Source organism: Myiozetetes cayanensis, unplaced genomic scaffold, assembly GCF_022539395.1.
Source record: "Myiozetetes cayanensis isolate MyiCay16 unplaced genomic scaffold, myiCay2020 scf14, whole genome shotgun sequence".
Taxonomy (NCBI): domain Eukaryota; kingdom Metazoa; phylum Chordata; class Aves; order Passeriformes; family Tyrannidae; genus Myiozetetes; species Myiozetetes cayanensis.
Genome location: NW_026087048.1, coordinates 6,754,284 through 6,767,613, shown reverse-complemented (window position 1 = coordinate 6,767,613; position 13,330 = coordinate 6,754,284). Strand labels below are relative to the sequence as shown.

General features: G+C 39.4%; 1 protein-coding gene across 4 annotated transcripts in view; it reads left to right on the top strand.

Annotated features, from left to right (window-relative positions):
* The window catches only part of MYZAP (myocardial zonula adherens protein), a 53,996-nt gene that overhangs the window by 14,936 nt on the left and 25,730 nt on the right, over positions 1–13,330 (top strand). For all 4 annotated transcript variants that reach the window (XM_050309870.1, XM_050309867.1, XM_050309868.1 and 1 more), the window contains exons 3-9: positions 224–382; positions 2,632–2,724; positions 5,084–5,197; positions 6,044–6,196; positions 9,064–9,189; positions 10,037–10,165; positions 11,962–12,047. In XM_050309870.1, coding sequence (XP_050165827.1) covers positions 224–382; positions 2,632–2,724; positions 5,084–5,197; positions 6,044–6,196; positions 9,064–9,189; positions 10,037–10,165; positions 11,962–12,047 — 860 coding nt within the window. The remainder of the gene's footprint in view (positions 1–223; positions 383–2,631; positions 2,725–5,083; positions 5,198–6,043; positions 6,197–9,063; positions 9,190–10,036; positions 10,166–11,961; positions 12,048–13,330) is intronic.

Here is a 13,330-nt window from a genome sequence, read left to right as displayed (position 1 = left end):
AGACCTGACAGTGCTTTGCAAGAATGCAGAAAAGTAGCATATGTTGGGGAAAGAAAATAAGCCAGGATAACTTTTCCTCACATGACTCTACCTCTCCAATCTGTTTCCTCTAGCTATGCCTATGTCATTTCCATTAAAGGCAGTGAAAAAAGACATCTCTATATTCTAGTCTGATTTTAAAATTTAAAATCTTTTTTGGTTTTTGGTTGTTTTTTATTTTTAGGAGCTCTACCATGTCCCAAATGGGATGTCTCCAGGGAAGCTCCCTCATGGGATGGTCTATGGCGTCGTGCACCGAACTGACAACAACCACAAGAGAGAAATGGTGGTTTATGGCTGGTCAGCTGATCAGCTGAAAGAAGAGATGAATTACATTAAAGAAGTGAGTTACAGTTTCAGCTTCAATGTTTGTCAAATATCCTTTCCATATATTCATGTAGAGCTGTGAGTGTGTAATGGGATGACTGCTGTCCAGCCCAGCACTTGAATTTGAATTGGGAACCTCCTCCGAAGTGAAAGGCTTGCCTTGTTAGCATTTGAATTGAGAAAAAACCATGCTATATATACCTGGGAACTGTGCAGTCCAGCCTAAGGCCTCTCTGCCAAGTGGTACTTGAAAATTGTTGCTGACAGAAGGAACTGTGTAAACAGATGCCTGGCAGGATAAACTCTCTCCTCTCTTCCTCTACTTCCCTGTCCCAAAACCCCCAGTTTTGAAAAGGCTTCTAAATTAGGTGGCATAGTAAAATCACTTGGGTATATTTTGGGGCAGCCTTAAAATAGTCAGCCTAATAATGATGTCTTTGTACTACTTTCTCTGTGCATGCTCATTTATCATAATTGGCAGAACCTCTCCTGAAAGACAAAAAATGTGTTTCTGATGCTGCTTGAATTTTTTCTGTGCCTGAAACTCAGCCCATCAGTCCTTGGCTCTCAGGCTTTGCCCGTAACAGCCTGATTACCCCAGGGCAAATAATTTGACCTTCTCTTTCCATCTACCCTCACCACCCATGAAGCCATTGGTCAGTGGTTATCAGGTTACACTGATTCCAGTGCAAACAGAGTTGATAAAAAGGGAGGAACACTAAGCCAAACCAGCAGTGTAAGAGATAGTAATTACATGTGCTCTTAACATCTGCCTGGTCTCTATAGTTATCAGTACTTGCTTCTTTCCCTTATTACTCACAGTTTGTGAGTTCCCCTCCCAGTATTCACCACTCTCAAGCTCAGGGCATGTCAGGGTATGTCACTGCTGTAGTGCTGGTGAAGCACACAGACTGCCCTGGTGCTGCTTTCCTGCCTGGGTAGTTTCTCTGCCCTGCTGGGGTGGTGTCAAGGAACAGGTGAATTGTCATGCAGCAGGGCCAGCTCCCCAAACTGCACTATTCCTGGTACCTGCTGTAGATTGCTTAGACTGGGACCATCTCCCTGCCCTTTTCTGTTCACAGCCAGCTCTTGGCAGGGAGGGACACGACATACCAGGTGAACTGCATGTCCTGCTTGTGCATTCAGGGTGGTGATCCTTCCAGGAAAGAATGGGAAAGACATAGGAAAACACCTACTGGCTCTTGCTCTCCTATCTTCTCGAAGCTTTGTTCAGCTGTGCTTATTTGTGAATTTTGGCCTGTCAGATAAGTTTTGTCTTTAAAAGCAGAGTCTTAAACAAGAGTCCTGAGCTTGTGTCACGGATGTGCTGACTTAAATAGAACAAAAATGATTGGCTATGTCAGAGCTGCTGATGGTCTCCTCTGCATCTGAGTACATGGGTTTTGTGGCCAGTGCCCCTCTTCGTGGGAGGGAGAGGGTGTGGAAACATCCTGGAATCATCCCCTCTTGTATAATGCCCTACTAAAGTTTTCCCCTCACCCAAGCCTATGCAGGTAAGCTTAGGTAAACTTGGTGCCTGGATTATCTGCAGTCAGTCTCACCACTTTGACAGGGGTGAAGGGGAAAAAAGGAGAAGAGAGTTTGAGTTACGTGGCTGGAATGTAGACTGCAGACAAACAAGATTGCAGTGGCGTGTAAACCCAAGCTGGAAGCCAGCTTGGGGGTGTTTTTTTGGTCTTTTTTCCCTTTTTTTCTAGAAAGACAAAGAATAATTTGCATCCACAGTTCTTAAAATAAAACTGAGTTCTCTGTTCTTCAGATTTGAAATTGCATTGGTAAATAAGAGTCTGGAATCAGAGGAGTTTATCTTCAAAGGATACTCAGGGAGAAGTAACCACTTTCAAAAGTATAGAGGTGTTTTAAATCCATGTGTGGATGCTTTTTCAGAAATAAAACTATATATTCTCAAATTAGTTTTATTTCACTTACTCATAAGGTTAGAATACCTTATGGATAATTTAATTGAAATTAATTTATTTAAATTATTAATTGAGAAATGTTTAGGTGTCTACAGGATAGTTTAGAATTACTCATAGAGACAGTTATTTGTATCATCCTTATGTAGGCAAGTCTTGAGACTTTAGTTTTTTTCTTGTTCTTAAGAGTAAATTGTTGTTCTGCAGAGGTAGATTAATGATGGAAATCATGGAAAGTAACAATGAAGAACATAGAAAAAAGTTACGTCCTAGTATAAACAATATCATCCATAAGTTTCATAAAGGCATTTGATTTTTCTGACACCAGGTGAGAGCAACTCTGGAAAAAGTAAGAAAGAAAATGTATGGTGAATATGATGAAATGAAACGAAAAATACAGCAGCTTACAAACGAACTCAAAGTAAGTACCCACTCATTTGTAGGGAAAGCATATGGGAATAAATGCCCACTGTTGTCTAGAAACTTTTCTTTTGCTTTAGCAGAACAGAACTGATTTTCCAATTCAGTCCAGTTCATTGGTTTATGTGACATCTGTAGTTTCCTTTCTTTCTTTATCTTTCCATCCAGGAAGGTAAAGCAGGACAGGGATACTTTTGCATATGTGTGTACCAGGAGATGTGTGTACCAGGAAGTTGCCAGGTGAATTGAGTAAATAACATACATAGTTAGGAGTAGTGGGTAAATTGGTGTCATTTCAAGAGACATTGCTCTGTTTTACTGACTGTTGTTCAAACACTGTGGTAAAAGAAGTAGCAGAATTCTTTAATATAAAAGTGCTTGACAGTTCTAAAAAATTACTTACCTTTTGGTTCTTAATTGAACATTTCAGTGGTCATTTGATGACCTCTCTTTCTTCTGACATGCTGCTTTAGCCATAAAAGCTGTTGCAGCCTGTAGAAGTATCCTTTGTATTAAACTGCTGAGTTCTTTGGTCCAAAATATCTCCCTGAAAACTTGCTTTGGATTTATATTCAACATTGATTTTGACAGCCCTGGTTCACATGAAGCTTTGGCAGTTAAAGGTATTCTGACTTCAAGGGATTGGGACTGCTTTGTGCCCTTCTGCCATCCTGGTTTGGAGGCTGTCATTCCCTGCATGCTGTATTAGTGATAAAAGTCAGAACTTGCTGTAAACTGGTACTTCTATTCTGTGGTAACTAGTCTCAAAAAAACAAACAAACAACCACAAACAAAAAGAAACTCCAAAAAATCACCCTAGAGAGGAAGAGAGAGAGAAAACTCAGTTTCTGTAAACTGTGTTAAATAGCTATAATGCTGCTGACAACTCTCCCACTCAGTGTGCATGTAGGTAAATGCTGATTCAGGTGCAGTTTTGTTGTCTTTGCTGCTGATCTTTACTGAATAGCACTGGTGATATCCTGCACTTCCAGATCTTCTGTAGAAATCCTGCTTGAGTCAGAAATTCTTTCTTAATTAAGGGTTTCTGACCAGCTCTGACAGAATATCTAGTTCTGCAGCAAATTAGCAGTTTATGAAGCAATTGTGACATAAATGGCACATTATGAGATAACTCTTCCCTTTTTTAATACTCTAAACTGCCTGAAAGGACCCACAAGTGTTGTTCTACCTAATAAAATAAGCTTTTTTTTGGGGTGGTTATATGGGGTTTGATTTTGCTTTTACATGACTGTCACCTTTTGCCTATTTGGGGATCCTATCTAAAATCCTTTCTATACTCTTTGCTTCAGCTTTCAATCACTATGCCTTCTTGTTCTATCAGTTTTCAGGAATACCTTTTTTTTTTCATAAAGTTTGTTTGAAATTTTTACTTCCAATATCCTGCCCTGGGCTTCTTCACCACGAGGTCTTATCTTGTAACTTTTTTATTCTGTCCAAAGCGTTTCTGCTTTTGCTTGTTTGTTTGTCTTTACATGAGCACACATTTATATAAGGTTAACAGCAATTACTTGGCTTCTTCTCCCTATGCTGACCTAGTCTGTGTATGGCTTGGTTATTGAACGCTCCCTGTGCCCCATATCAGTCCCTAGCATTCTTGTGTTTTTAACAAGAAACAAATCTGGTCCATTTAAGAATGTGAGTTGGGCTGGCCTCCTTTAGTAACACTCTTTTCCTCTTTATTATTGGATTGTTTGTAATTATTTACCCTGCTTGAGTTTTGGTCTCTTCTCGAATGAAGAAATTTTGTGCCTTTTTCCCCCCCTTCAGTTTTTAAGCATGTGTTTGTGTACATAATGAAAATTACTAATTTTCACATAACAAAGCACTCTCCTACTTGCTTCGTATTCCTTCATCCTTAAGTCTTCTTGATGTTGCTTCTTTATGTACCTGATTAGTCAGTTCCTTCTTAATTAAGGCTTTTCTACAGTTCACCCAAACCTTTCTAGATTTCCTTATTTCTTGCATTCTTCTGCTTTTCACTCTGTAACTTTTTTACCATCTGCTCGTTCCACATACAAAATCCTTCTGAACAGACAGCTCCAAGTGTCCTCTTGTCCTTTCGAAAAGAACAGCTAATGCAGTGATTGCAGAGATACTTGTGCCTTATTTCTGTTAGTATTGTTTTGTTCTGTCAGCAAGTTTTGTTTGTGTGTTTATGAGGTGCAAGGATTTACTCTGAGGCCCCTACTCTCTAAGCATCCTAGTACTGTGAAAATGAACCTTGGGGTCTTTCTCTTCTGTAAGCTCCCTTTGAAAGAATAGGTAAACTTGATCATTATTCTATATAAACCCCTTTCGTTTTTGTTTTGTTTTTTGTTTGTTTGTTTTTTCCTGCTCAGGTGACAAATGCTCATCAGGAATCCTTAGAGACTCATGTGCGAGTGCAGGCCGCAGCCTTAGATAGCTTTAGCGAAATGAACAGCTCCTTGACATCAGCATCAATAGACTTGCAGGTACATCTCAATAGCTGTGTGCCAGCTGACAACTGCCTTTGCTAACACGGGTTTAAAAGCATACATACAGCACGGGGGACAGGTGTAGATTCTAACCCTAAACAAGACCATGAAGTGCTACCTTTGATACTTAAAGCAACTTATTTAGGAAACTTAAGACAAAAAAATTCCAACGCTGTGTTTAAAAAACCCATTAAAAATAGTGTACAATGAAGAGATACTGATATGCAGCAGATTAATGCCACTAGTTGTGTCTCTACCAATTATCAAAGGTGATAATGTGATCTGTTCTGTATAGTGCAAAATGGTCCATCCCCTGACTTGCTCCTACCTTCAGTTGTTAGCAGATATGGGAGTGGCACGTTTGAATGCTAAACACTTGTGAAACTTTACATACCTGTGAAATGCTGGGGGAGGAACAAGGTGGGAATGAATTTTCTTTTTTAAAGACTTCCAAATTCCCATGTAACTGAGCTGAACAACTTAATGTTCCTGCTTTCTTGATTGTCACAGTTTTTTTTCAGTCTAGTGCCTTTTATATGTGTCACATGGCCCTTGGAGAGAAGAAGGGAAGATTATTCATACTGAACTGTATCCCTGCTCCTGTCCTTCTTTTTTTTTTAAAATAATGTTCCAGGACTTGATGTCACTAAGCACATTTCTCATGGAAATACCTTCTAGCAACAACAAAAGCCATTTTAAATGTTAAAACTTGCAAAACTGCTCACACTGCATTAGTACGTCTGGAAGCTCTTTAAATGTCCTGCCTGTTTCATAATCTCTTGACTATGGTAGTTCATCAAATTATTTCTGATTTTTAATATGTGGTTTGCCTCTTTCTTCTAGAAAACTCTAGTGGATGTTACATTGGAGAACACTGACATAAAGGAACAAATAAGGAATCTAAAACATACACATGAGCAATCTATGGAAAAGCTGAGAGAGAAGCAAAAGCAACTGGAAACAGCACAAATTGAAAATCAGTTACTGAAGTTAAAGGTGTGGTATATAAACTCCCCCAAAAATATTGCACAGCAAGGGCATGAGGAGTATGTTAAAATAATTCCTTGGCCTTATTTGTAAAGGGTTCTTCATTCTTCATACCCTCATAATTCCCTAGAGCTCATGTATTTCTGTGAATCAATACTGATTTAATAACAAAGAATCTCAGCTGCTGACAGTCAGACTTTCTATAACATGGGATGTAACATAAGATTCAGAGATGTTGGCAGACGAAGATTCAAACAATTAAATGGTTATTAGCATCTTTTTCTATTAAGTGAAGGAATTATTATAACTCTACACAGGGCTACATGAATTTCTTTGATGTTGAGTTTACTTGGCATTGCACCATAGGTAATCTGTTAAGTCTTATGAGCATGTGGTCAGCAGTACAGTAAGTATCTTGAAAAGAGAATTAAGCTATTTCTTTCAGAGAAATGCAAGAGAATAAAACACAAATTGCAAGGTTTTATATGCCAGAAAGCTTGACCATGTTCTCCCTTCATATGCCAAATGTATTCCTTTAATCTCAAAAAAAAAATAAGCCCAGGAAAAAAAACCAAAAAACCCAACAAAATCCCCACACCTTCTTCTGCAAACCTTTGTTGCTCTTATAATTGCTCAAAGTAGACTAATTTGGATATAGTACTGTGTCAGAATCTGTTGAATTTTGAAAAATTTGTGACTTTTTTTTGGACAAATTTGTGAAATTAAGGTGACTGATGCTTTATTCATGTTTCATTTTGTCAGAGAAAATGCTTCTTTTGGCTGTCTAGTGACTTGCATTCATGCTTAATGATGAATGGCTAAACAAGAAAACATTAACATAAGTGCATTTCAACTTACAATTCATGTTCTAGTTTCCTCTTGTAGTGGAGCTTTACAGGCTATAAAAGTCAGGCTATTTTGTACTTGCTGTTGTCAGCAGGAAATAAATAGAGGAAAAAACCAATAAAAGAAGCAAAGGTGATGCAATTGAGATTTTAAAACAGAAATTTGGGCTTAGCTATAATCTTAAGGACAAGCATCAACAAGTCAGGGAAAGGTATGTCTGCTTCTGAGGGCTGAGAACCACAGCTTAAGTCTCAGTTCTACTGAATGTGTAAGGATTTATCTTCAGGCATGTCAAGGTCTGCAGAATACATGCCCTGCCTCTGTATGCAAAAAGTGTAAATTTTGCCCTCAGACTTGCAGTTTGAGTACAAAATGAGTGAATAAAAGACCTCATTACTGTCTTTGACAGTTAAATATAAAATCATGTATCAAAGGTGCAAAGACATCTGGGATCTAATCCTAGGGGTGGATGTAAGAGGATGTGTGGAATCTGGGAGGTTAACAGTTGAAAAGCAGGAACTACTGTATGCCATTTATATTCTGGATAGCAGAACACACTGAGGGGGCTTCTTAAGTAGGTTCAGTTTATTCATATAACTGTAACAACTGAGACTGGAGATGCTGCTCATGAGTATTATAACAGATGCCCTGATACCTCTACCTTCTTATGCTTGTTTTTACTTTCCTCATTGCTCAAGCTACAAACAAGGAAAGACAGAGATACAGGGACAGAGATCCTATTCCAGTTCAATGTATCTTAAGGAATCTGGGCTTTAATTTATTGGCTTTTTCTGAATGATCTGATTCTTTCAGGCTTCCAAGGTTAATTTAACTCCACTCCCTCTCATAAAGGGCAGGTCACTACCTGTGCCCCAGGCTTGGTCTAGGTGGGATGACAAAGGGGGCAATTGCAGTACCAGAGGAGTCCTTCAGAGCTCAGTCCCTCTTCAAAGGATGAAATGCAGTGTTGTTTTTGCACAGGGTAGTAAACAAGCTTGTTTCTGCCACGCAAGATGAACACAAGGGTTTAATAAATCTTTCAATCCGTGAAATGAAAAAAGAAGAAGCAACCCAAACCCTTAATCATCAGAAGTGTGTATTTTGTAGCTGTGGAAAGTGTAGTTATCAGCAGGGAGCACTTGATTCTCTTCCCAGATGAGAGTGTATTCCTCCTCTTCCTGTCACTTTTGTAGCACCAACAGAATTTCACTATAATGTTGGCTGTTTCACAGCATCTCTAGGAAGAGATCCAAGTCCTGGACTAGTTATTTTACTTTGCTTATATCGTGGTTTATCCACAATAGATGGGCTAAAGCTGTGAGTATCCTATCTGGTGTTTAATCACCAAGGGTGTGTTTCAGTCAGTGTTTTCAGCCAACAGAAGGAGGAAATCCTGTCTCAGAACTACTATTCTTACCCTCTTCCCTGTAGCTCTAGTAAAGTTTCTGGTTCTGTTGTTAAAAATTAACCCTTCCACACCACTGAGAATATAAATTTTAATTTTAATAGTTCCCTGATCTGCTTTGCTCCGTTGTCACCCCACCTCTTGTGCCTACACAAAGAGTAGAATGTGAAAAACCATGAGAGAACAGGGAGGGTACAGCAATAAAGTGATTATTGCTTTGAGTGTTCATGGCCGTTTAGGAACAGGGATTGAGTCCAGTCCATCTCTAAGCTGTGTTTCTGTAGAATGGGGAGAGACAAAATCTTTTCAATGGGGAAGCAAACCAAGTGACTTGGAGGCTGTAAGGAAAGGGCTCAGTAAAGAGGCACTGCCTGAGTTTGGATAAACAATGGGTTAAATTCAGACAAATTGAAACCTGATGAAACTAACTTCTACAAGTTGCAATGATGTGTGTGCTGGCAGAATGCTATCAACGGTCTTGATGCAAATGGAAATCGGCCTCAGCAATGTCAGATTTGTAACAAGGTAGAGCTGAAGCTCGAAGTGTTATTTTCACAGCATGTGAATGCTTTCCTGCTCCCAGCAATGCTGCACTGACTCATGGGTCGACTTTCTTCCCTCACAGGTGGAGTCATCGCAGGAAGCCAGTGCTGAAGTGATGAGAGAGATGACAAGAAAACTGTATAGTCAGTATGAGGAAAAGATGCGAGAAGAGGAACAGAAACATAAAGCTGAGAAAGAAATCCTCCTGGTATGTATAGCCAGCCTGCAAGAGTGGTAATCAGATTGGTGGTGTGTCTCAATCCTCCGTACCCCAGAGCCGACATGTGTTCCTTCCCTTCTGTCCCTGTGACTACTCATGCCAGAGTTACTAACCTTTCCAAACTTCTGGGGTTGTAGGACTAAGAAAAGAATGTGTTCAAACATAGTAATGTTAATGATAATGTAGATTTCAAAATTTAAAATGAAGTTATTTGGGTTTTTAACTCTTGATTCTCTAAATGCCCAATTTTAGTGACAGTTTAGGAAGGAGAGGGGGAATAACTTTACTGCATGCTACTGGAGCAAGAACTCTTCCTGTTCCTTGGTTTCCTTTATCCCCAAGGAAAACCTTTCTGTGAACAGTTAGTCATTGCATTTTTTAACTGATAGAGATGGATGATGATGGAGACTGGAGATAGATGCCCCTGTCTCTTCCTATTCATATTGCTTTACATGTGAGGAAAGTACAAAACTAAACATGGCAAATTTTGGTGTTTTAGAAACTATCTTCTGCAACAGCATATTTTTCTTAGCTGTTACTTCACAGCATCCTCGGGAGGGAAAACAAATATCTAAGAAATGGGTAAAAGTTTTTCTCAGATTGTCATAATGGTTCTTTACTGATACCTGTGTACTTCAAAGTACCCAAGTCTTTTGCTGTGTATAATTCACATTTAGGGTCACAGCTCTTCTGGATTTCTGGGTGGGTGTAGTGAAAAGCTGTGAGCTTGCTTAAAAGCTATCAGCCTGGATCTGTAGTCTAAAAGAAAAGAAAAATAAAAATTCCTCATTAATATACTAGGTGCTAATATGACTTTAAATGTTCTTATTTTAAGGAGGAAACAAATCGGCTTCTGAAGGCTATTGAAGAGGCCAATAAGAAGATGCAGATTACAGAAACCAGCATCCAGGAAAAAGACCAGAGAATTGGGGAGCTGGACAGGCTGATTGAACGCATGGAAGTGGTATGAGAGTGAGCTGATTCCTGCCTTTAAAGGAAATGCACCAGTGCATGGAGGAAATTTAACTTCCTGTAGTTTTTCTGCTGCTCAGTGACACATCATTGCTGTTTTCATCTTAATTATTGCATTCAGATCAGTAAATGGACATGGACTGCCACAGAGACACTGTGATGAAGTGGTGGTTCTATCTTTCTAGTTCTCTCTACAGTCAGGGCTAAGGTGTCAACATTTCTTTAGGGAATTAACATTACTTTAAAGAAAGAATTTAATAAGACCATTCAGTCTCCCTTTGGTGTGCAAAGACTAAGCCTAATCAAGTAATAATCATAAATGATCCAAAATCACTTACAGATGTTGCTGTGGTAGGTCCATGGAGTGCATGGAGATCCACTTGGGGATGGATGAGGAGCTTATGGGTCAGGGTTAAAGGGAGGGCAGGGACAGGTGACATTAGAGTGGGGATCTGTTACAGACCAGCCGGACAGGGAGACTGAAAATCTTTACAGACAGACAGATGGGGCTGTGTACAGACAGATGGGAGTGCCCCTCACCTTCACAAGCCCTCGTCCTCATGGGGATCTTCAGCCACCCTAACAGCTGTTGGAGGGACAACACAGCAGGACAGAAGCAACTGAGGTCCCTGGAATGTGTTGATAACTTCCTTTGGAACGTGTTGATAACTTCCTTCTCCAAGTGATAGAGGAGCCAATGGGAGAGGTGCTGTGCTCGTCCTCATTCTCACCAACAAGGAGGGGCTGGTGGGGGATGTGCAGCTCAAGGGCAGCAGTGGCTGCAGTGACCATGAAATAGTCATGGATGCATTGTGGTATTTCTCATTTCATTCAGAAGCAGGCATCTCATTATCTGTAAAGATCTGTGCCTTGCTATCTGAAATATGGGAGCAGAGAGAATTTTAGTCAGTGGACTGAATACAATCTCCCATTCTTACAAATGAAGTGGGTTTTTTTCACCAATTTTACTGCAGTATAGTACATGTTTAATCTCAGTATTTTACTGAGATATAGGTTTTTATAAGCCACTTGGCTTGACTGGTTAGTCTAATGTGCATTGAGCCCCCTTTGCCTCATACTTGCAGATCTATTAGTAGAATTAGTGACTACAGTGAGAAATCATTCAGCTTAATATCCCCCTTTAGTGGCTCCATTAACTTCATCTGGGCTTCAGCCTACAGCTTGTAAGTGTTACACAATGAATAATGGATTGCAATGTAGTTCTTAAGTACTGATGAGTTTCTTCACATTAGTTATTTAATTTGCTTTTATCTGGCTGATACTTGCTGAGTAAGACTGAATGCCTCTTAAATTCCCATTAAAGTGGATAACAGATTTACTTCTCTGTTAACTTGTTTTGACTCAGTCCACAAGTCCTCATAGATCTTCACAAGCACTGATCAGGAATGTTTTGGGGGAAGAAAATACAGCAACACCCTTTATCTCAGCCTTGGATTGAGAGATCTTTTTGGAGAAATAACATGGACAATTTGACATTTATGTAGTTAAAGATTTTGCTGACTCATCTTTTTATTTAAAAAATTCAGTTTCAAGTACAGCCTTACATCTTCAAATAGAAAATTGAAAACTCCCTTATTTCCATGCATAGCTGGGAATTTGATTTTGTTATGCATTCTGTGCTCCTTGGCTGTAGGAAATTCATGAATTTTGGTTAATCAGTTTCTATTTTAATTCCACAAATGATGTTTTGAATTGCAATGAAATATGCTTTGTGAAGCCTTTACATTTTGACACATGGAGAACTGAAGGATAACATTTCTTGTTTAGGAACGTCAGCAGCTGCAAAAACAACTTGAATTGAATGAAATACAAATATACGGAGCAAAGTCTGAAAACAACTCCGACACTGAAAGGTGAGATCCGTCTTGTCTGTGGAACTTCTAGTATTGCTAGGAAACTTTAGGGGATGGGTTGTTTTTGAAGACACTTGAATTTTACTTTTTTTAACTTAAAAACTGGAGTCTGGTAAGGACTGTCTATCTGAATATAGGTTTATTTACATGTAAAATACCAAGATGATTAATTTTTGCAACAAAACATTCATGCATCTTTCCTGAAAAGTTGTTTGCAAATATGCAGAGTACATTGTAGACAGAACAAGCTGTGGCATCTTTGTGGATTGCATTTTTCTTAAACCTGCATTCCCAAATTCAGCACAGTATGATCCTGACTGTGAATACTTTAATTATTTCCTTCTGGACTGCTCAACAGAGTATTAAATGACAAGACAGTCTATATCCTGTATTAAGCTGTAGGACATCCCCTTTGTAAACAGGAACTCTTGGGGAAAGCATATAACTGCTAGGGATGTCTCTTTTGTGTAAAAGAGGGAAAGGGGGAAACAGATTTGAGGCTTAGAGGGGCAGGTCTGATGATTCTGCCCACAGGTGGCATGTACATCCATAGCTACTTCTTTGAGTCTGGCCAGGCAAAAGAAAGCTTCAAGCAAAGTCAGAGGCAAAGTTCCAAGAGAATTCTATCCAGCACTGAAACAGAGTAACTGCATTTGGAATGAAAATTGTACCTGCCACTCAAAGGTTTATACGACGCTGCCTGAGCGGGTAAAGATAAACCAGAGACTGTATAACTGTACTTGATTACTGCTTGTGGTTCTGTGGCACCCAGAAATTCAGTTTCGAGGGTTTTGGCATCCTGCTGTTCTTTAGGAAGTATAAACATAAAAGGAGGTCCCTGCTGAGAGCCTCTTACTGCGTGGTTGTGTTAATCTGTGACCAGCTTCTCTGGTGTCAGGGCAAGAATGGCTTTTCACAGCAGCCTGTTAAAATAATAATTAAAAGTGAACAGATGTTCAACCACATAGAATATGGAGATGAAAGATGATCGCTTTCTTCCTTTACCTCTGAATAACACAGACTCTTCTCGCTTCAGTGGATCCTTTTCAGTGTGAAAAGTTACACTGCAGTGAAAGGGTAAAGGCAATGTTGAGGCAGGAATTTGTGCAATGCAAGCAAGCTCACAAGTGCAATGTATGCTATGCAAGCAATGAGTCTATGTTCAGGTGATGCTGAAGTCTCTTCTTAAGTTTTCTTTACCTATCTGTACCTGACCAGACACATGATCTCCACCTGAGGAAGGACATCTGTTCTATTTCTCCACTGCTATCCATGCTTAAAAT